This window comes from Takifugu rubripes, chromosome 20 (assembly GCF_901000725.2).
Source record: "Takifugu rubripes chromosome 20, fTakRub1.2, whole genome shotgun sequence".
Lineage (NCBI taxonomy): Eukaryota > Metazoa > Chordata > Actinopteri > Tetraodontiformes > Tetraodontidae > Takifugu > Takifugu rubripes.
This window is the reverse complement of record NC_042304.1, coordinates 9,127,553-9,145,225: the sequence shown is the minus strand read 5'-3', so window position 1 is coordinate 9,145,225 and position 17,673 is coordinate 9,127,553. Positions and strand designations below refer to the sequence as shown.

The 17,673-nt window shown below is 45.7% G+C and overlaps 1 protein-coding gene across 6 annotated transcripts in view; it reads left to right on the top strand.

Moving 5' to 3' along the window:
- Positions 1-16,925, top strand: part of cacna1ea (calcium channel, voltage-dependent, R type, alpha 1E subunit a) — a 59,540-nt gene extending 42,615 nt beyond the window's left edge. For 2 of the 6 annotated variants that reach the window (XM_029828256.1, XM_029828251.1), the window contains 29 exons: positions 157-224; positions 342-433; positions 3,014-4,131; positions 4,516-4,627; positions 4,735-4,864; positions 5,189-5,248; positions 5,347-5,453; positions 5,637-5,648; positions 5,792-5,888; positions 6,262-6,422; positions 6,511-6,648; positions 7,084-7,285; positions 7,614-7,778; positions 8,212-8,322; positions 8,404-8,484; positions 8,581-8,766; positions 8,860-8,951; positions 9,670-9,832; positions 9,963-10,090; positions 11,732-11,828; positions 12,685-12,790; positions 12,864-12,971; positions 13,071-13,171; positions 13,336-13,442; positions 13,540-13,705; positions 13,803-13,940; positions 14,097-14,238; positions 14,409-14,590; positions 14,682-16,925. In XM_029828256.1, coding sequence (XP_029684116.1) covers positions 157-224; positions 342-433; positions 3,014-4,131; positions 4,516-4,627; positions 4,735-4,864; positions 5,189-5,248; positions 5,347-5,453; positions 5,637-5,648; positions 5,792-5,888; positions 6,262-6,422; positions 6,511-6,648; positions 7,084-7,285; positions 7,614-7,778; positions 8,212-8,322; positions 8,404-8,484; positions 8,581-8,766; positions 8,860-8,951; positions 9,670-9,832; positions 9,963-10,090; positions 11,732-11,828; positions 12,685-12,790; positions 12,864-12,971; positions 13,071-13,171; positions 13,336-13,442; positions 13,540-13,705; positions 13,803-13,940; positions 14,097-14,238; positions 14,409-14,590; positions 14,682-15,230 — 4,919 coding nt within the window. In that variant the 3' untranslated portion in view covers positions 15,231-16,925. Of the gene's footprint in view, positions 1-156; positions 225-341; positions 434-3,013; positions 4,132-4,515; positions 4,628-4,734; positions 4,865-5,188; positions 5,249-5,346; positions 5,454-5,636; positions 5,649-5,791; positions 5,889-6,261; positions 6,423-6,510; positions 6,649-7,083; positions 7,286-7,613; positions 7,779-8,211; positions 8,323-8,403; positions 8,485-8,580; positions 8,767-8,859; positions 8,952-9,669; positions 9,833-9,962; positions 10,091-10,880; positions 10,978-11,731; positions 11,829-12,684; positions 12,791-12,863; positions 12,972-13,070; positions 13,172-13,335; positions 13,443-13,539; positions 13,706-13,802; positions 13,941-14,096; positions 14,239-14,408; positions 14,591-14,681 lie in introns of all 6 variants that reach the window. The other 4 variants (XM_029828254.1, XM_029828250.1, XM_029828255.1 and 1 more) reach the window with 3 other exon arrangements.
- The last annotated feature ends 748 nt before the right edge of the window (positions 16,926-17,673 follow it).

The following is a 17,673-nucleotide window of genomic DNA, read 5'->3' as shown; positions in this document are numbered from 1 at the left end:
GAGCAGCTTAAATGCGGATGTTAAAACTCTCTTAGTGAAACCTGCTGGCGCCGTCTCATTATTTGTTGGTCAGCGTCAGGTCAGTCAATATTAATCAGGGTTTCCCAATCACGCACTGATCAACATTGGTCACATCCTTAACACGGCTGCGTCAAGATACTTTGTTGAATGTTTTCTTGGCCATCGCTGTGGATAATCTTGCAAATGCACAAGAACTTACTAAGGTAATAAGAGACCTGGTTGAATCATAGCTTTAATAATTCCTCCATGCCGACATTATGCGATTATGTTTGAGGATCAGAAATAACTCTTTAGCCGTCTTTGGCTCTTTTCCTAATCAGGATGAAGAGGAAGCAGAGGCAGCCTTCAATGAGAAGCACGCTCTCCAGAAGGCGAAGGAGGTCGGTCCGCTGTCCTCCTTCATGTCTTCAGAGTAAGTGGTGACTGCAACCGCTCTCGCTGCCTGACCTCCTGTCCTTTCCTCCTTCCATCCTCTTCCCAAACCATGGCGTCAATACTTAGCATGAGCTGCTCTCGCCCCCGTGGGTCATCTACCGTGGTGCTGTAGGTTTGGATGGGCAGTGAAACCTGAATCGTCATAGATACGGAGCCCTCACCTGTTTAGACCGTATTTGTTTCTGACCCAATGGAGACTTTTTGGTAGATCAATCCATAAAGGCTCACATTCCCGCTCTGAACACTCCAAACTGGCCACTAAATTGTAGTCTAATGTCTCCATGGTTACAAGCAGGTGGGCGGTGCTAATGTTGTCATAGAGACAGGGTTACACAGTGTGTGACTTAACATGCCCACCTATTACAGCAATGCACTTTGCATTCAGTAAAGCAGAGGCTGTTTATCTGTTTTCACTTGAGAGTCATTTCCTTCTGAGAGTAATGTGCTGGCCTTGGTCACCCTATTTTCCATCCTACAGGATAGATATTCAGTTATGTCTCAGGCATCACAACAATGCCTGCCTCATGCTAATAGGTGGCGGAAGTGCATGTGCATGCACTGGAGCGGAGAGGTTTGCTCCTGTGTGCACGATGAGTATTGAAAGACATGCGTGGGCATGTACAGGACACACAATCAATGTCAAGTTTTTATAAGGTTGTCATTTTGTGTGTTCATGCTCCCTCTTTGGGGGCCTTTTAGGTTTATTCTTTATCAAACTGGTTGAGGGATGAAAGTGAATAAAATTGGAGCCGTATGCATCGGCTATAGTTCACCCAGTGAGGGTCAGGCTCTTGTCAGAGCCCATACAGGCGCCTGGAATACCAGCGGGCATTTGTATTCAGAGGGAAACCTCTGAACTTTAAGGTTTTCTGCTCTCATCTCTTATGTCAGCTCCGAAGCCCCGGCGGTACCTGCCCTCGCTGACCCCGACCAAACTTGCATGACAGCGTCTGCTCAATAAAAAAAGAGAGAGATGCAGCATGTCGGAGGTGGACGATGATTTTGGGCTATGAATGCATGCGTCCAGTCAGCATGACGATTGATTGTCGTTCTAACAGTCGGTGCTACAACTGGATTGTGTGCAGTTTTTCAATCCCTGCCCTGACTGCTTGGATATTCTAAGCTAACGTTTCAGTGATGAGGTTGTGGAGTTTCCTCTACGAGCATGTCTGAAAGCAGTGTAAGTGTGTGACTGGCCTGAGGTGGTGGTGTTGCACGGAGTTGCCTCCCAGTGTGATGGATTTGCTCTTAAGACAACTAAACTTGCACTCCCCCCCCCCCCCCCCCCGCCTTTGCTGACGGAGCGCATTCCTGCCATTTCTTTCTGCGGACATGCTTTGGTGCAGCCTGTCTAACATCTCATTGTTTTTATCGAGGTCTTCTTATCAATGTTGCTCTAACTGTTGATGTTTCTGAATGTTGTTTGATTGTTCTTCCCCTGTACCATCATGTTTGTCGATGTGCTCCCATGGAGACGCACAGCAGAACACTGAGACTCCAGATTTTATTCCATTATCAGAAATAATCATCCATGAAGATGAACGTATCTCACCATCGCATTGCTGTTGTCTGGAACAGCTGGTAAATGACACCCTTTATTTATAGGTGTTTATTAGATTTGGCCTGTGTGTAAGTTTTGGGATTGTTTGCTGTGTGTCTCCTGGCTTTGTTTTGTCTCTGCTCACGAAAGCACTAATGTCTTGTTTTCAACCAATCGCTCGTTGATAACACGGACCACACAAGAGTGCAGACTCCAGTAAGTAACTCTGTCTGTTCAACTCTCTGAATCTCTCACTGTCACCTCTCAACTGGAGGAATGACTCATCCTCCATCTCATGTAGCACTCTGTCCACGCTCTGCTTCTCCGATCCCAGCTCAGATCGCTCTGTTATCCTTCCACTGATTGCATCCTGCCTCATACTCTTTTCATTGTAACAGTCATAACACACTTCCAGCCACCCGACATCTTCATTGATCAGCTAAACTGTTGAAATGAAATGTTTGGAGTGTCTATTTGAACACGACAACAGCAACTTGACATGTGATTTACTAATTTATTTTTACATCCAGTCCCTTTCACTCACAACTACTTGGATTATCTCTTGGTGGTGGTTATTAATTATGGATAACAGGATGCAAATAGAACCTGCAAAGAAACTAATTTATTAATGTTTCAGTCTTGCAGGCATTGGGATGTAAGCAATCATAAATGTCAGAAGCCCCTGTTCCACCAACATTCCCAGAAACTTTTAGTTCCAGGAATTTATTTGCCTGCTTTTTGCCTTCTCTGCTCAGGATGTGCTCACAGTCCTGCCCCCAGGAATTCCACAGAATCTGGAAAGTCATGTTTCCCTACTGAGGACATTTGGGGAATGTTTTTTTTCCCCTGGATAATTTCAATACTAACATATTTCCAAATCCCAACTAAATAATAAAAGTAAAAAAAGGGGGGTTTGAAGCTAAAATTAAGGTTAAGATTTTATTATTTTGAATGTGGTACTGGATGCAGTGAAATGATTCCATTCTGTTTGCTCATGTGTCGTCTTTATCTTCTCAGGGGAAGCCGGAGGAGGCGGCCCTACCTGTACAGGAAAAGAGCCATCCACCGCAGCCGCCCTGCCTACTCCTGCTCTCTGGAAGAGGCCCAGGGCAGCATTAGGGAGGGCCGCCCACTGCCGCCGCTCAACCCTTCTAACTCTTTCATGTCCAGGAGAGAGAGAAGAAAAAGGATGACCATGTCAGTGTGGGAGCAGAGGACCAGCCAGCTGCGGAGACACCGCCAGATGTCCAGCCGGGAGATTCTGTTCACCAACCCTACTGAAGAGAAGGACGGGCCTCCTGCTTCAGCCCAGGGACGCTCTCTTTCGCTGCACCGCAAGGTCCTGGAGAACATGCCCTCAGGGAGTTTGAAGAACCTAAAGGACCCCCTAGCCTCCCCAATAAAGAGCCAAGATCCAGTCTCCTCCTCTATGGTTGATATCCCTGTGCATGCTGACATACCTGAACCACCGGAGTCAGTGGTGACAAAAGAATCTCTTGAATCTACAAACATGCCACTTCCAGATGCCTCAGAGTCCAACCCATGTGGAGCAAACCTGGACGACAGTCAGACCCACAACACAGCCTCTGGACGGCAAAACCCACGGTTACACGGCGACCGCCAACACCGAGCCGTGAAGAAGTTCAGACCACCAGATAAGCCTGAAAGCCTGACACCAGAGATGGGAGATCACGATAGGATCAAAGGCAGGAGGGCGCTGCATCGCCGGGACCATCAGAACGAAACCTGGAATCAGGGCTCATCAAATGGGAATGGAAACCACTTGGCAAGTCGGTCAGTCAGCAGAGAGAGGAAGAGAAATTCGGGAAAATTGGACGAAGCAGAGATCAACACAGTGGAGGAGAAGTCCGGAGATCATGAGAGCAGGTGTTTGACACGCGGTGACAAAAGTGAGGGGGGAGATAGTGGGGCAGCAAAAAACCAGAACCACACCAGTGACCAGAGTCCTCAGACACAGGAAGAACCCCCTCAACAGGTGGAGCCAACTGACGTCTCAGAAACCAACAAAGAAGAGAGCGAGACAGAGCAGGAGGGGGGTTCCTGTCAGCTCAGCTCCAGTGTGATTGTAGACATGCCAAACGTTCAATCTTCAATGGAGCTGTCCACACTCACAGGTACAATCAACTAAACTTTGTTCACACTGTTTTTAACACAAAATCTCTGATCAAATTAGAAGTAGAAAGTAGTAAATTAGAAGAATAGATTGTCAGCGCTTGAAGACTCATTGTCTCAGTTAATTATCAGAACTGTGTTGCTTTGCAGGAATCTTAAACAAAGAGGAGCTGATCTAATGAACCACTAATCCACTTTATCACCAGGCCACAGCAGAGATGCATGTTTGCTGATCTGAATACTTAAAAACACCACACTAGTCACTCAGCTCCACCCTTTCCACGTGGAGATTTTGTTCAGTTGTGAAGCATCTCATTCGCCCTCTGGTGGACAGCTCCAGGAAGGCTAACAATGTATTTTGTGTTTGGCGTACAATGGTCTACCAGTAAACAGCAAAGACCCTGAAACCTGTAAGTCAGAGAAGGAGGAGCTAGAAGAGGTCAACCCAGCCAACAGTGTGATCCCAAACAGCATGTTCATCTTCAAACACGACAACCCGTGAGTTCCTTCCACTCGTTCATCAGCTCCTATCACTCATCCACTACAGTCTGCAGACATGCTAGCAGGCCCATGTTGCATATTTCCCTCTGCCTGTGGTCCTCCAGGGTGCGTCGAGTGTGTCACTATGTGGTGAACCTCAGGTATTTCGAAATGTCCATCCTCCTGGTGATCGCCGCCAGCAGCATAGCGCTGGCAGCCGAGGATCCTGTAGCCACGTCCTCTGACTGGAATAAGGTTAGCATGTCTCCCATGTCTGTTGGCTCCACATGAACCAATGAGAGAATACTCATCCTCTGAAATCATTTAAAAAATATATTGTCAAAAGAATTGCACAATCAGAGTGAAATGACTTGATGAGGGATTTGTTTCCCGACTAAGGAGAGAGGGAAATAATATCTAAGGCGTAGAGCCTCAGGAGGAAGCAGACCAATTATCTTTGCTGTGAAACTGATAAGCTATTATAACGAAACACATCATTATAATCCAAAGTTAAATGAGCTCAGTAATTGAAAACAAATTGAAGGATGTCATCCTGCTTCCATCTCACGCGTGCTGCAGGTGTTGCGGTATTTTGATTACGTCTTCACGGGAGTCTTCACTTTTGAGATGATCATAAAAGTGAGTGAAAACACGAGGCGCCAAAGCAAGAAATGATACCTTCGTCCCCGTGGACTGTGAGGGGTTTAGTCATCGCTGTCTCTCCTGTCTTGTTCTAGATGATTGACCAGGGTCTGATTCTCCACGATGGCTCCTACTTCAGAGACTTGTGGAACATCCTAGACTTCATCGTGGTGGTGGGAGCGCTGGTGGCCTTCGCCCTCTCGTCAGTTGTTTGATATATCCCAGTGAATCGCACATCTAAATGTCAAAACAGTCTTAACGGATCAATGTCCTGGCTTCATGCAGTCATCCATTGGGTCTCTTACACTGTAAATATTGATATGTCTGTTCCTCTTTCCTGTTTGTCTTCATCTGTGGATGGTGTCCCTTTGGGATTGACCTACAGCAATGTGATGGGGTAAAAAAATCTAAAGTCATCCTCCCTTAGAACACGTGCAACCTTTGAATGTGCAAAGATCAACTGTGAACAAATCCAGAGACTGATGAATCTTTTTTTCCCACCTATGCTGCCATTTTCATGCCGTCTGTCTTCCTTTGCAGGAATAACAAAGGACGGGACATAAAGACCATCAAATCTCTGCGAGTGCTGCGTGTCCTTAGACCGCTGAAGACCATCAAGAGACTTCCTAAACTCAAGGTCAGCGGTGGTCAGTGTTTGATGTTGACGTCCACGTCTGGGTGTTGCTGTTGGCCAATCCCTGTATGGAGGCCAGATGGCCCACCTTCAGTTCTATAAAAATCAAATCCAACCCCTAGATTTGTCCACATATAGGAGTCATAAAGGGTTATCTTTATGTTGTGGGTGTAACAACAGACCCTTTGTGCCTTCTGCGGTGGGGGTGTAACATGTCGCATTCCTTGAATTGGTTTGGAATTTGGGGCTTTCTCATGTTCTTATCCTGCTCTCATGTGTCAGGTGTGATGCGTATGAACCACAGCTGAGTTACGGTGTCGCGTAAAGTGATAAACAGTAGTTGCATCTTTTCTATGCTGAACTCTCTGTCTCGCAGGCGGTGTTTGACTGTGTGGTGACGTCCCTGAAGAATGTCTTCAACATCCTCATCGTCTATAAGCTCTTCATGTTCATCTTTGCTGTCATCGCCGTGCAGCTGTTCAAGGGGAAGTTCTTCTACTGCACCGACAGTTCCAAGGACACAGAAAAGGAATGCCAGTAAGAATCAAACCCCCGCCACGTTTTTGGGTTTCCTGGTTGTGATTAAGATTTCCGCGCTGTAATCTGGTGGCCTCCTTTGCTCCAGGGGATACTACATTGACTACGGGAAGGACAAGAAGGAGATGAAGAGAAGAGAGTGGAGGAGACACGAGTTCCACTACGATAACGTGATGTGGGCTCTGCTGACGCTCTTCACTGTTTCCTCTGGAGAGGGCTGGCCTCAGTGAGTGCCACGCCAGCAGCAGATTCACTCTTCCAAGCTTTTACGCCTGGTTTCTTCTCAGGTTATGTTCAGAGCTGACCTTTGAGGAAGGAAACATACCAAATGTGAATTACTTCACAGTGATTTATGAATTCATTTTCTCACTATAAGGTTACATCGATATTTAATTGCCAGTGCTTGTGGGTTCATAATTCTTCGCAACTCTGCTTAATTACACTCTCACAAAGTTTCTATTAATTTCCCTATCAAAGAGACATGATTTCCACCCTGACGGCCAAAGAATTCCCGGTAGATTCCACCTAAACTAGCTGTTTTTATTGCATTTATGTCTTGAATGAGCAGCTCGGAATTTTCCATCCCTCTGCATGATTTGAACTGTGGCTGCTTGAGGTTTTCTCTGATGTCCGGGGTTTTAATATCATGTGTCCTTCCCAGGGTTCTGCAGCACTCTGTGGACGTGACAGAGGAGGACAGAGGCCCGAGCCATGGCAACCGGATGGAGATGTCAATCTTCTACGTCATCTACTTTGTCGTTTTTCCCTTCTTCTTCGTCAACATCTTTGTGGCTCTCATCATCATCACTTTCCAGGAGCAGGGGGATAAAATGATGGAGGAATGCAGCCTGGAAAAGAATGAGGTGAACAGAGACACACAAAAAAAGTGGGGGACACAATTTTCTCACACTATTTGCAGTAGGTCAAAGGTCAGCTTTACTGCAATGACACCCAAATACTTTTACTGACAATATCTAACACCATAACTACAATCAGGGGGAGATTCATTGACTATATTTCTGTGCTTTTGGATTGAAGACATATTCAAGCTGCATATTTCACCTTTCAGCGTACCTTAGAAGCAGCACTCATATTTAAAGCCCTAAATTCCCTCAACGAGCCCGATACTTAGATTCAGATGAATGTTGTTGGCAGACATCACTGTCTTGTGTTTATTTTTGTGTATTTCAGAGGGCCTGCATAGATTTTGCCATCAGTGCGAAGCCCTTGACCCGTTACATGCCCCAGAATCGCCACACCTTCCAGTATCGTCTGTGGCACTTTGTGGTGTCGCCGTCTTTTGAGTACACCGTCCTGGCCATGATCGCTCTCAACACCATTGTGCTGATGATGAAGGTGAGGAAAACAGAGGACAGAAAGAACGTGTCACTAGAGTTTGGGAGGTGCAAAAAAGGTGCTTTTTTTTTTTTTTTTAGTTCTGCAGGTTGTTGAGAGACAGGCAGACAGATGCAGGGTGACTCAGCCTGTATTAAATATTGATCGATAATATCCAAGGACTCCTATTTAGCATGACCTCATTAACTGTGGCTGCCCCCCCCAGAGGAATGACTCTTTTTATAGTGCAATAGATGAGAAGTGTAGAGACTGGAGGACTATTTATGGGTCTGGAGGAATCTTCCATCGACCTGCAGATTTGTAAATTCACTGTGGTGTCAGACTGGTGTTGTGAGGTTACCCTGCAGTAAACCGGTTGGGAAAGATTCCAGTATTCTGCTCACACCTGCACTTTGCTGAATACCCCCTTGTGCCTTATTTTCTTTATTCTCAGTATTACTCTGCCCCACCGGCGTACGAGGCTGTCCTGAAGCACCTGAACACAGCTTTCACTGTTATCTTCTCTGTTGAGTGCATCCTCAAGATCATGGCCTTTGGTCTTCTGGTGAGAGAGGAGAGAACAGGGCCTGAATTAGAGACCCCTTTTTAAAAAAATTTGCTTAAATTCTCTTTTCTTTCCACGCAGAACTATTTTCGGGATACTTGGAACATTTTTGACTTCATCACTGTGTTGGGCAGCATCACTGAGATCATCGTTGACCTGCAGGTAGACAGACAAAAAGTTTGTTCATTTATTAATTCATGCAGCGACCCCATCCACAACGGCGTCAGTGACAACCACTCCCCTGGCTCTTTGTTCCAGTCTGTCGAAAAGTTCAACATGAGCTTTTTGAAGTTGTTCCGAGCAGCTCGCCTGATCAAACTGCTGAGACAAGGCTACACGATCCGGATTCTCCTTTGGACCTTCATCCAGTCCTTCAAAGCACTCCCATACGTCTGCCTCCTCATCGCCATGCTCTTCTTCATCTACGCCATCATTGGCATGCAGGTCAGCGAATCAAACGCGCCAACAGAAGCTCTTTTCCCAGCAGTGGTCGATATCCTGGCCGTCCTTTTTCTTGCTTTCTTTCTGTTTGCTCAGGTGTTTGGGAACATTAAGCTGAGTGACAAGACTCACATTAACCAGCACAACAACTTTAAGACCTTCTCTGGGGCTCTGCTGCTGCTGTTCAGGTAGGATACCATGAGAATACTATGAGATCATAGCCAAACTATGGTATTCATTCAGGAACAAGTATTCACCATTAACCACCTGCTTGCTATCATGGGCATTAGCAGAATATGGGTTCTTTATTTGTCCCAAAATACTTGTGACCTTATTCTGCAGGGTCAGACTCCAGCCCAACCAACTGCAAATACAGTGGTATGAGAAAGTTTGGGCACCCTTGACAATTGGCATTATTTTTATTCACCAATCATTGGGTGTTTTAATTCACAACTTAATTTTGATATATCAATTAACTGATTAACACAATCATATTTCAGCAGTGAAATGAGGTTTATTGGGTTAACATAAAATGTGTGATATGCCCCAAAACAAAAAAAGGCCTGTGCATAAATTTGGGCACCTTAATAGAAAAATCATATTAGTATTTAGTAGAGCCTCCTTTTGCAAAAATAACAGCCTGGATGAATGTCTGGATCCTGGATGGTGGTATTTTGGCCCATTCCACCTGGCAAAACCTCTGCAGTTCAGTGATGTTTGAAGGATTCCGAGCATGGACAGCCTGCTTCAAGTCATCCCACAGATTCTCACCATTTCACTCTTGTGTTAAAACTGTGCTGGTGTGTGTGAATGTGTGTCTGTGTGTGTGTGTGTGTGTGTCTCTGTGATGGTGTGTCTGTGTGTCTCTGTGATGGTTTGTCTGTGTGTTTGTGTGTGTGTTTTCAGGAGTGCCACAGGGGAGTCATGGCAGGAGATCATGTTGTCCTGTCTTGGGGGACAGAAGTGTGAGACCGACATGGCAGTACCAGCTTCTGACCCAGAGGGAGGCTGCGGTTCCGACTTCGCTTACTTCTACTTTGTCTCATTCATCTTCTTCAGCTCCTTTTTGGTATGACAAGAAGTGCGACAGATTCGTCTGCACTCCGACAACAATTCCTCAAAGTTGAGGGTGGAGTTAAATGCAGAGATTTATCTGCCACACTTCCGTATTTCCTCGGTCCTTCTTATCTTCTGTCTAGATGCTGAACCTGTTTGTTGCTGTTATCATGGACAATTTTGAGTATCTGACCAGAGACTCATCCATCTTGGGGCCGCACCACTTGGATGAATTTGTCCGGATCTGGGGGGAGTATGATCGTGCCGCCCGGTCAGTGTCTCTTTATCCGTCAGCAACATACGAAGGCTGCAGTTTTGATCACATTGTTAATCATATGTAACAGACATGCTGTCTCTACTGGCCATTGTAGATGAGAACTATTTCAAAAACCTTAGAACTATCTTGTTTTGTAAGTCCTGTTGAAACTAGGAATGGTTTTGACTATAAAATTGGCTTAATTTACTTTGTATGAAGTGTTCAATCTACTACAGGAGGGTCGTGGGATGTATACTGGATGGCCGATGGTGTGCTGCATTAAAGAGCAACACTTGATGTTCTTAAAGAGGTCTGAAAGCCCACATTTTATATGCACCAACAAACTTACTGAAAGCTCAGCTATAAATGTATCAGGCATTATAAGCATATATGCAGGAAGACTCCAGCCAAAAATGCAGATCAGACCACAAATGAAGCCATATGAGCTTCTGGAAGGCATTGTCACAGATCAGGATAAGGATTTGAATGCCAGGGCTACCCCCGGTGATAGAGGGAGTTGAGGGCTTTTGGTCATTAAATGTTTGGATTCAATTCATTAAGAAGCATCCCAATGCTAAAGCCATGAGTGGGGATGTCACTCAGGCCGATTTAAATCCCTTTTTTCCCTGAGCGATTGGTTCTTGCTGTATCTGTCGCATTTTTAGAAACGCGTCCACGTAATTTACCAACCATTTATGTCGGTTAACTGTCGATAAAATTGTTTTTTTGGTCACAAGAGCCTCCATCCAGCCCTGACCCACCTGACCCACCGACAAACAACTAAAGTCCTGTATGTTCTTTGCAGCGGTAGGATCCACTATAAGGAGATGTACAAAGTTGTACGCACTATCTCACCTCCCCTGGGCTTTGGAAAGAACTGCCCTCACAGGGTGGCATGCAAGGTTTGGTTCCCCCCCTGTTAACCACTTACTTTGCCCCTCTTTCCTGTGGGATTATTCCTGGCTTCCTCTTACCCTCCCACCCCCCATCCACCTCCCTCCTCTGCCCCCTCCACTGGCTGTCACCACCCCTCTAGACCTTCAGGGGTGCGTTGGACAGGTCAAAGAATGACGACAGTCAAGTCTCAGGGTACTAAGACACAGGTCGCCCATTGGTCAGGATTACCAGTGAACACCACGGCTCATTTGACTTTTTTAAGCAACATTCAAAACACTTTAATATTAAATTTAGTTTTATAGAGCAACTTGGCCAACGCCTGTCTCTTTCTACCTGTTGGATCTGGATCTTTTTTAAACTGCCCTACACACAACCACACACACACACACACACACACACACACACACACACACCCTGCCACTCCACGTAAGTATGATGTTTTCCACCAGATCCAGCCAGGTTCATTCCTTTGCTCACCCTGTCTGAGGACGTTCTCCTCTTTAATCATTTCTATGCTCTGATGGCAGCATAGAAAGAACGTGACTTGTTTTCCTTCTACTTTAATCTCTCCTTCTTTGTGATACCCCAGAGTAACCCTTTCTCTTGTATCTCCTTCATCCTCCACTTCATCCCATTGAAACACTCACCTCAATTCCTCCATCCATTTCTCCTCCACCCCCAACACCACCCCTCTCCCGTCTCTCTCTTCTTCCCGCTTTCTTTCACATCCCCACTTTCATGGCTACACGGGACCCCCAGTGGTCGTATCCATTATACTGACATGTATGAGATGTTGACCAACATGTCGCCACCTCTAGGTCTGGGCAAGAAATGCCCCTCCAAGTTGGCCTATAAGGTAGACCCAACTCTAGCTGTGGCACAGGCACCGCCTTCACCCTTAAATCAGCGAGCACTGTAAAACTGTCATGTGTCATACATCAAAAATCATTCTCTTAATGTTTGTTTTATGACGCAGTTTTGCTTGTTGACACACTTTTGAGTTCCTGTATTTTGCCAGTGGCAGGTATGGTAATGATTTGCCTGCTTCGCTTTGCTTCTTGGCAGAACCAAACGTATCTGTCTGCTGTGATGTCATTAAAAAAAAGTTTCGGCAAAATCTGTTTTTATTTCCGGTTAAAGAACTTGAATTTAAAATTAATCATGACCAAACATCTACATGCCGAATCTTATCCGCCGTCAAACGTTCTCATGTCCTTCATACCTACCTCCTGTTTCTTCTTTAAATCTGTCTGCATGTCCCTCTAACAGTTCAGTATTACATTTGTGTACTTGATGTGTGTCTGTGTATGTGTGTGTCAGCATGTTTTCTCCCAAATTTAGTTGGATGATTTTTCATGGGGAAAGTAGATCAATACAAATTCTGTGAGAAACATTATGCCTTATTTTTTTACATTAGGGGGCTCCTGGTTGCTATTATTACAACCTAAATACATAATAACATGCTCATTTATTGACATGTTCGTAATGCTTTGCTGGGATTCATAACGTGCTGTATGTTGCAGCCAGCCACCAGGGGGAGTCAGCTTGTTTCTGCCTGGCTTTATGTCTGAAATCATTCAGTTAAATGAGGGATTGATCTCAACTCGTGGCTGATTGCGGCTGCTCCGTGCTCCCGCCCCTTTGCCCTGGGACATGTGTATGTGTTAGCGTCCTTGGTCGTCTCTAACTGGGATCCCATCTGCTGCCATCAGAGACTTGTCCTGATGAACATGCCGGTGGACGAGGACATGTCCGTCCACTTCACCTCCACTCTCATGGCCCTGATTCGCACTGCCCTGGATGTCAAGATTGCCAGAGGTTGGATCAAATGCCAGGCGTTTATGTGTGGTGAGATAAAATGCTCAACATCTCTTTTTGTCTCCCTGTGAAGGAGGAGAGGATCGAAACCAGATGGACCTGGACCTGCAGAAGGAGATAGGAGTCATCTGGCCTCACCTGTCCCAGAAGTCACTGGACCTGTTGGTTCCTATTCACAAAGGTGACGGCTCAGTTCACTCAAAGGCAGTTCTTATGGGATTAGCATAGTTAATAATGTGTGGTGGAACAATTCCTGGAAAGTTTCTCTCTCCTTTCTCAGCCAGTGACATGACCATCGGGAAGATCTATGCCGCCATGATGATTATGGACTACTACAAGCAGAGCAAGGCCAAGAAGCTCCGGCAGCAACTGGAAGAACAGGTACTTGAACATTTCCAGCTCTGAAAAGTGCCTCAAAACCTTATGTCCTATCCTTAACTGAACAAACTGAAGGTACAAACCTAAAAAGTTAATTTGCAAGTCTGTCTATAATGGTTATTTATTTAGTTCTCAGCGACTTGACCTGTTTGTTACTCTCCACCTAGAAACATGCGCCAATGTTCCAGCGTATGGACGCCTCCTCTCTGCCTCAGGAAATCCTATGCAATGCCAGGTCCCTTTCATTCCTCAGGCACAGCGCCGGATCTGCACTGTAAACTCACAGCTCATATATCTCCTCACATGGTTTCGCAGATTCTGGAGTATATCCGCTGTAATTCCACTGCCCTTGTCTGTGTCTTCTCCTTAAGCACCAGAGGAGGTTTCATCGCACTCAGCCCGATTTCCCCACAAGACATGTTCCTGCAGCCCTTTTCTTGCTCCAGGGAGGAGAAGGAGGAGGAGGACGTTGACTACCATTCTCCCTACCACCCCTATCATCACCCCCATGGCCACCACCTTCATTTACATAATCTGGTGAAGAACATCTAGGTTAAGATGAACGTGATGACATTTGAAGAATACCATTTAGACATGCAGCCTTTTTCTTCTTTCTTGTGGCACTTGGACATAGGTGCCAGATGTAATTGAGTATAACCAAATGATGCAGCGGGCTAAACGCAACTCCACGGTTGTTAAGTCACCTCAGCGGACAGCATCTATCCGAGCCTCTTCCATGCCCCGACTAGCAGTTGACACACAGGTAACAAAGGTGAATTATTGTATGTATTGCTACTGACTGTAAGGTTGACATACTCTCACAAACAATTGCGCTTGAGTGTGTTGTATTTATCGGAGGTATCCGTTGATTAGCTGCCAATCGGAGTTACAGCTTCCTTCCTCTGGTTGTTTGATGTGTGGCTAACAGGGGATATCAGCAGACAGAAAGCTGATGAAGCGCTCCTTCTCCACCATCGGGGACCAGTGTGTGAACGGCCTCTGGCAGGAGCAGCACTCCCTGGAGAGAGTCAGTCCTGACGACACATACAGGCCTCGGAGAAGCTACAGAGGTCGACTTGCTTAACCGTACCGTCTGATACGCTGCAGCTTTTGCCTGCACCGTGTCTGCTCCAAAGCTTGAGCTAGTTTGCATAAATTCAGTTGCTTCTTTTTTTGGCTTTTGGTTTGAATGCAGATTTTTTAAGAACACGAGAAAGGGTCTTTTAATCCGGTTTTCTAGGTCCTCGGATCAACCACAGAGAGACCAGCAGTCACGAGAGAGGGCGATCCAAGGAACGACGCCACCTCCTCTCTCCTGATGTGTCCCGATGCAACTCTGAGGAGCGCAGCCGAGATCCGTCACGTGAAAGGAGGAGGTCTCGTTCACCGAGCGAACCACGCAAACCCACCTTGCAGAGACAGGTAGCACTGAAGTCCCATATCGAGTCTTTCTCATTTTTTCTGGGTGGATCTTCAGGATATTGGAATATTGCTTTTTCATTATTTTCTGTAGGTGAACACATCAGGCAGCACTGCTCATTCAGCCTCAGAGTCCAGTACACCTCGTAATCGACGCCAGCTGCCACAGACGCCCTCTCGCCCAAGGCCCTACATCTCCTACTCCCCTCTGGCCCAACAGGCCAACACCTCTTCCCCACCAGCCAGCTCCTCTAAGGGGCCAGCCCTGCCTCAGGATGATGCCTGTAAAGATACATTGTTGAAGGCTGAAAGGGATGGCGGTGCCTTCAGCCCAGGCCACGCCTCATCCGGAGGTCACATGTCAGGACTGAGCAACCCGTCACCTCACCGCTACATCTCAGAACCCTACCTCCCATTCCATGAGGACACCAGTGGCAGGGAGGCAAGTGACAGGAGGGACACACTCACTTTTGAGACTGCCGTGGCAACCAGCCTGGGTCGGGCCAATGCCATTAGCTCCGCCCCTCAACTCAGACACTCCTGGCAGGTTCCCAATGGGCATTTCCTGAAACAACTGGGCCAAGCGAGTCCGGCTGGAGCTAGCGAGCTACTCAGTGACACAGATGAGGATGACCGCTGCTAAAACACTGAGCTGATGGCGATCCACGGCGGTCTGGGACACCTCAAAACAGGCAACACGGGGAGCTACAACTTCTACGATGACTCTGAGAACTTTTGTCCTCACCAGTAGCAAATCAGACAGTACTGCTCTTCACAGATATTTATACTTGTGTGTATGGTTGCATTGTGTGTGCGTGTGTGTGTGTGTGTGTGTGTGTGAAGCTAGAGAAGGCCTACCAGTATGAACTTGTGCGTGTATTTACATGTTCTAACAAATGACGGCAGAAACTGGTGGTATATGTCTACAGTCGGGCCCTGGGGGTTAATAAGCTTTTCCATGTAACTGAGTGTCTTTAGTTTTCTTTGGACAAAATGTGATGAGACATTGATCAGGTGTGTTCAAGACATAAATGAGTGTGTTTTGTGCAGGTGAACATAGCGGTAGCATGTAAAATTGTAATACAATGAATGTATTTTAGCTTGCTTACGTTCCGATCAAGTTGGGAGGGGTGCTGTTTGTCCATATTGTGCCGAGCTGTGAGAGTAGCAACAAACCATAATTATGGTTTCCACATATTTCCTGGTTGCTGCAAGAGTGTCAGCCTGCCTCATGAATATTATACTTTTCTAATGTCTTTTATTTTAGGATACATTAATCTGCCGAAACTGGAAATCATTAAGGAATAGAAATGTTTCTGAACTGGTTGTTCGTCTTGATAACTAGATGATCACAGCAGACTGTTTGCGTCACTGGACCAGTCCATTTTATGGTAGTACTGACCAATATCTGCTGGGATCGCTTTGATGAGAAAATTGGACGAATTTGCTTCACGTTCCCACAGTTGATGTGACTAAAGCCATTTTAAAGCCAGGCACAGAGAGCCAGAGACTTTATTATTTTCTTTTGAGTGATAATGTGACATAAGATGACACAAACAACAATTAACAATTCGTGTCCTACCACCTTTTACCAGTGGAGATGTAAATAAACAATATTGTACCATAATGTACCAATAATGTACCATATGGAAATGTTTGCCTCAGTGGACACTCAGCCGAGCTTGGAGCCTCATTCAGCTTTTCATGAGATTAGTGAGAATTCTGGTGTGGAACTGTCATGATCACACTTACTTCTTGGTGACATTGGGACTCAGAAACCTCACCAACCAGTCCAGGGGCCAGAATGAACATCCCTTTAACTCCACTTGCTGATTCCATCATATTGAAGGTTAAAATATTTACTTTGGTTTGTTTTTTTTTGTTTTGTTTTCAGGCTCCAGGCATATCATGTCTCACCAGAATAATAAAAGATCAGTGAGTTGTTTTTTTAGTTCCACCATTTCCTGTCTGCATCGTCAGATTTCTGCCTTTTGGATTATTTATTTTTATTTCACTTGAATAGGATGCATATTAATATTGTGTTGTTGCATTAATGTAATGTTGAATTTATAATGTTTTGGAAATGTGAATATAAGACCTTATGTGAACTGAGGATCCAGAGGCCGCAAAAGGCCATGGAAACAGTAAACTGTGGACTCTGTGGACATGTTTTAGCAAAGAAGTCTCCTTTAAAGTGTCCAGCGCAGCCGACAGGGCCTAACTCTGTGCCTGGGGAACCTCACTGGAACAGTTCCCTCACCACTTCTGGATTTTATAGATAGAGAAGCTTTCTGCTAAATATGTAGTGTAAAATATACCGAATAAATCCACGCTTGAATTATTGCGCCATTTATTTTTGATTTGAATCATGTGGCTTGTCAGTGACCAACGGAAAACGTGTTTATCTGTTCAAAAGACTAAAGATTAAAGGATCTCTTGTCTTTTCTTGAATGATGTTATTGTCTATATTCAGCTGTTCAGTCACAACTTTACTCTCTCATAAGGTTCCCCCTGACGTCTAGAGCTTGTTAGGCCGCTCTCCTCACCCCCTACGTCAGGGGGTGGCACCTTTAGGCACACAGGTCATGAATGGCACAAAGCTGCACAACCAGAGGATTTGGGAAACACCACAGGTGGCAACAACGCAAGTTTAAAAAGTTGGGAAAAGCTCACTCTGGGACAGAGAATATTGACATTTGATTGAATGGGGACTCTAAATGATCTCAAGGTGTGATTTATCCTGTAATGGCCTGCTGACCTGTCCCGGGTGTAATCCTGCCTCTCAAAGCAAACTTATAGAAAAAACAGCTTGTGTTCTAATCGTTGAGCCTCCTGCTAACTAACCTGACCAGTTCCCGCAGCCTCCTCCGCCTCTCGTTCACGCCTGTGTGCACAGAATTTATATAGGAGGATGTTTCATTCCATGATGAGATGGTACAAAGCACAGTCGTGCTCTTCAACTTGACCTTGGATGTTTGCAGACACACACAGCAGCCATGCCGTCAGAATCTGTCAGCTTTGTGATACAGTTCACACTCACCTGTGAGCACCAGGAAAGTCATGAGTCGCTGTTCTGACACCAACAG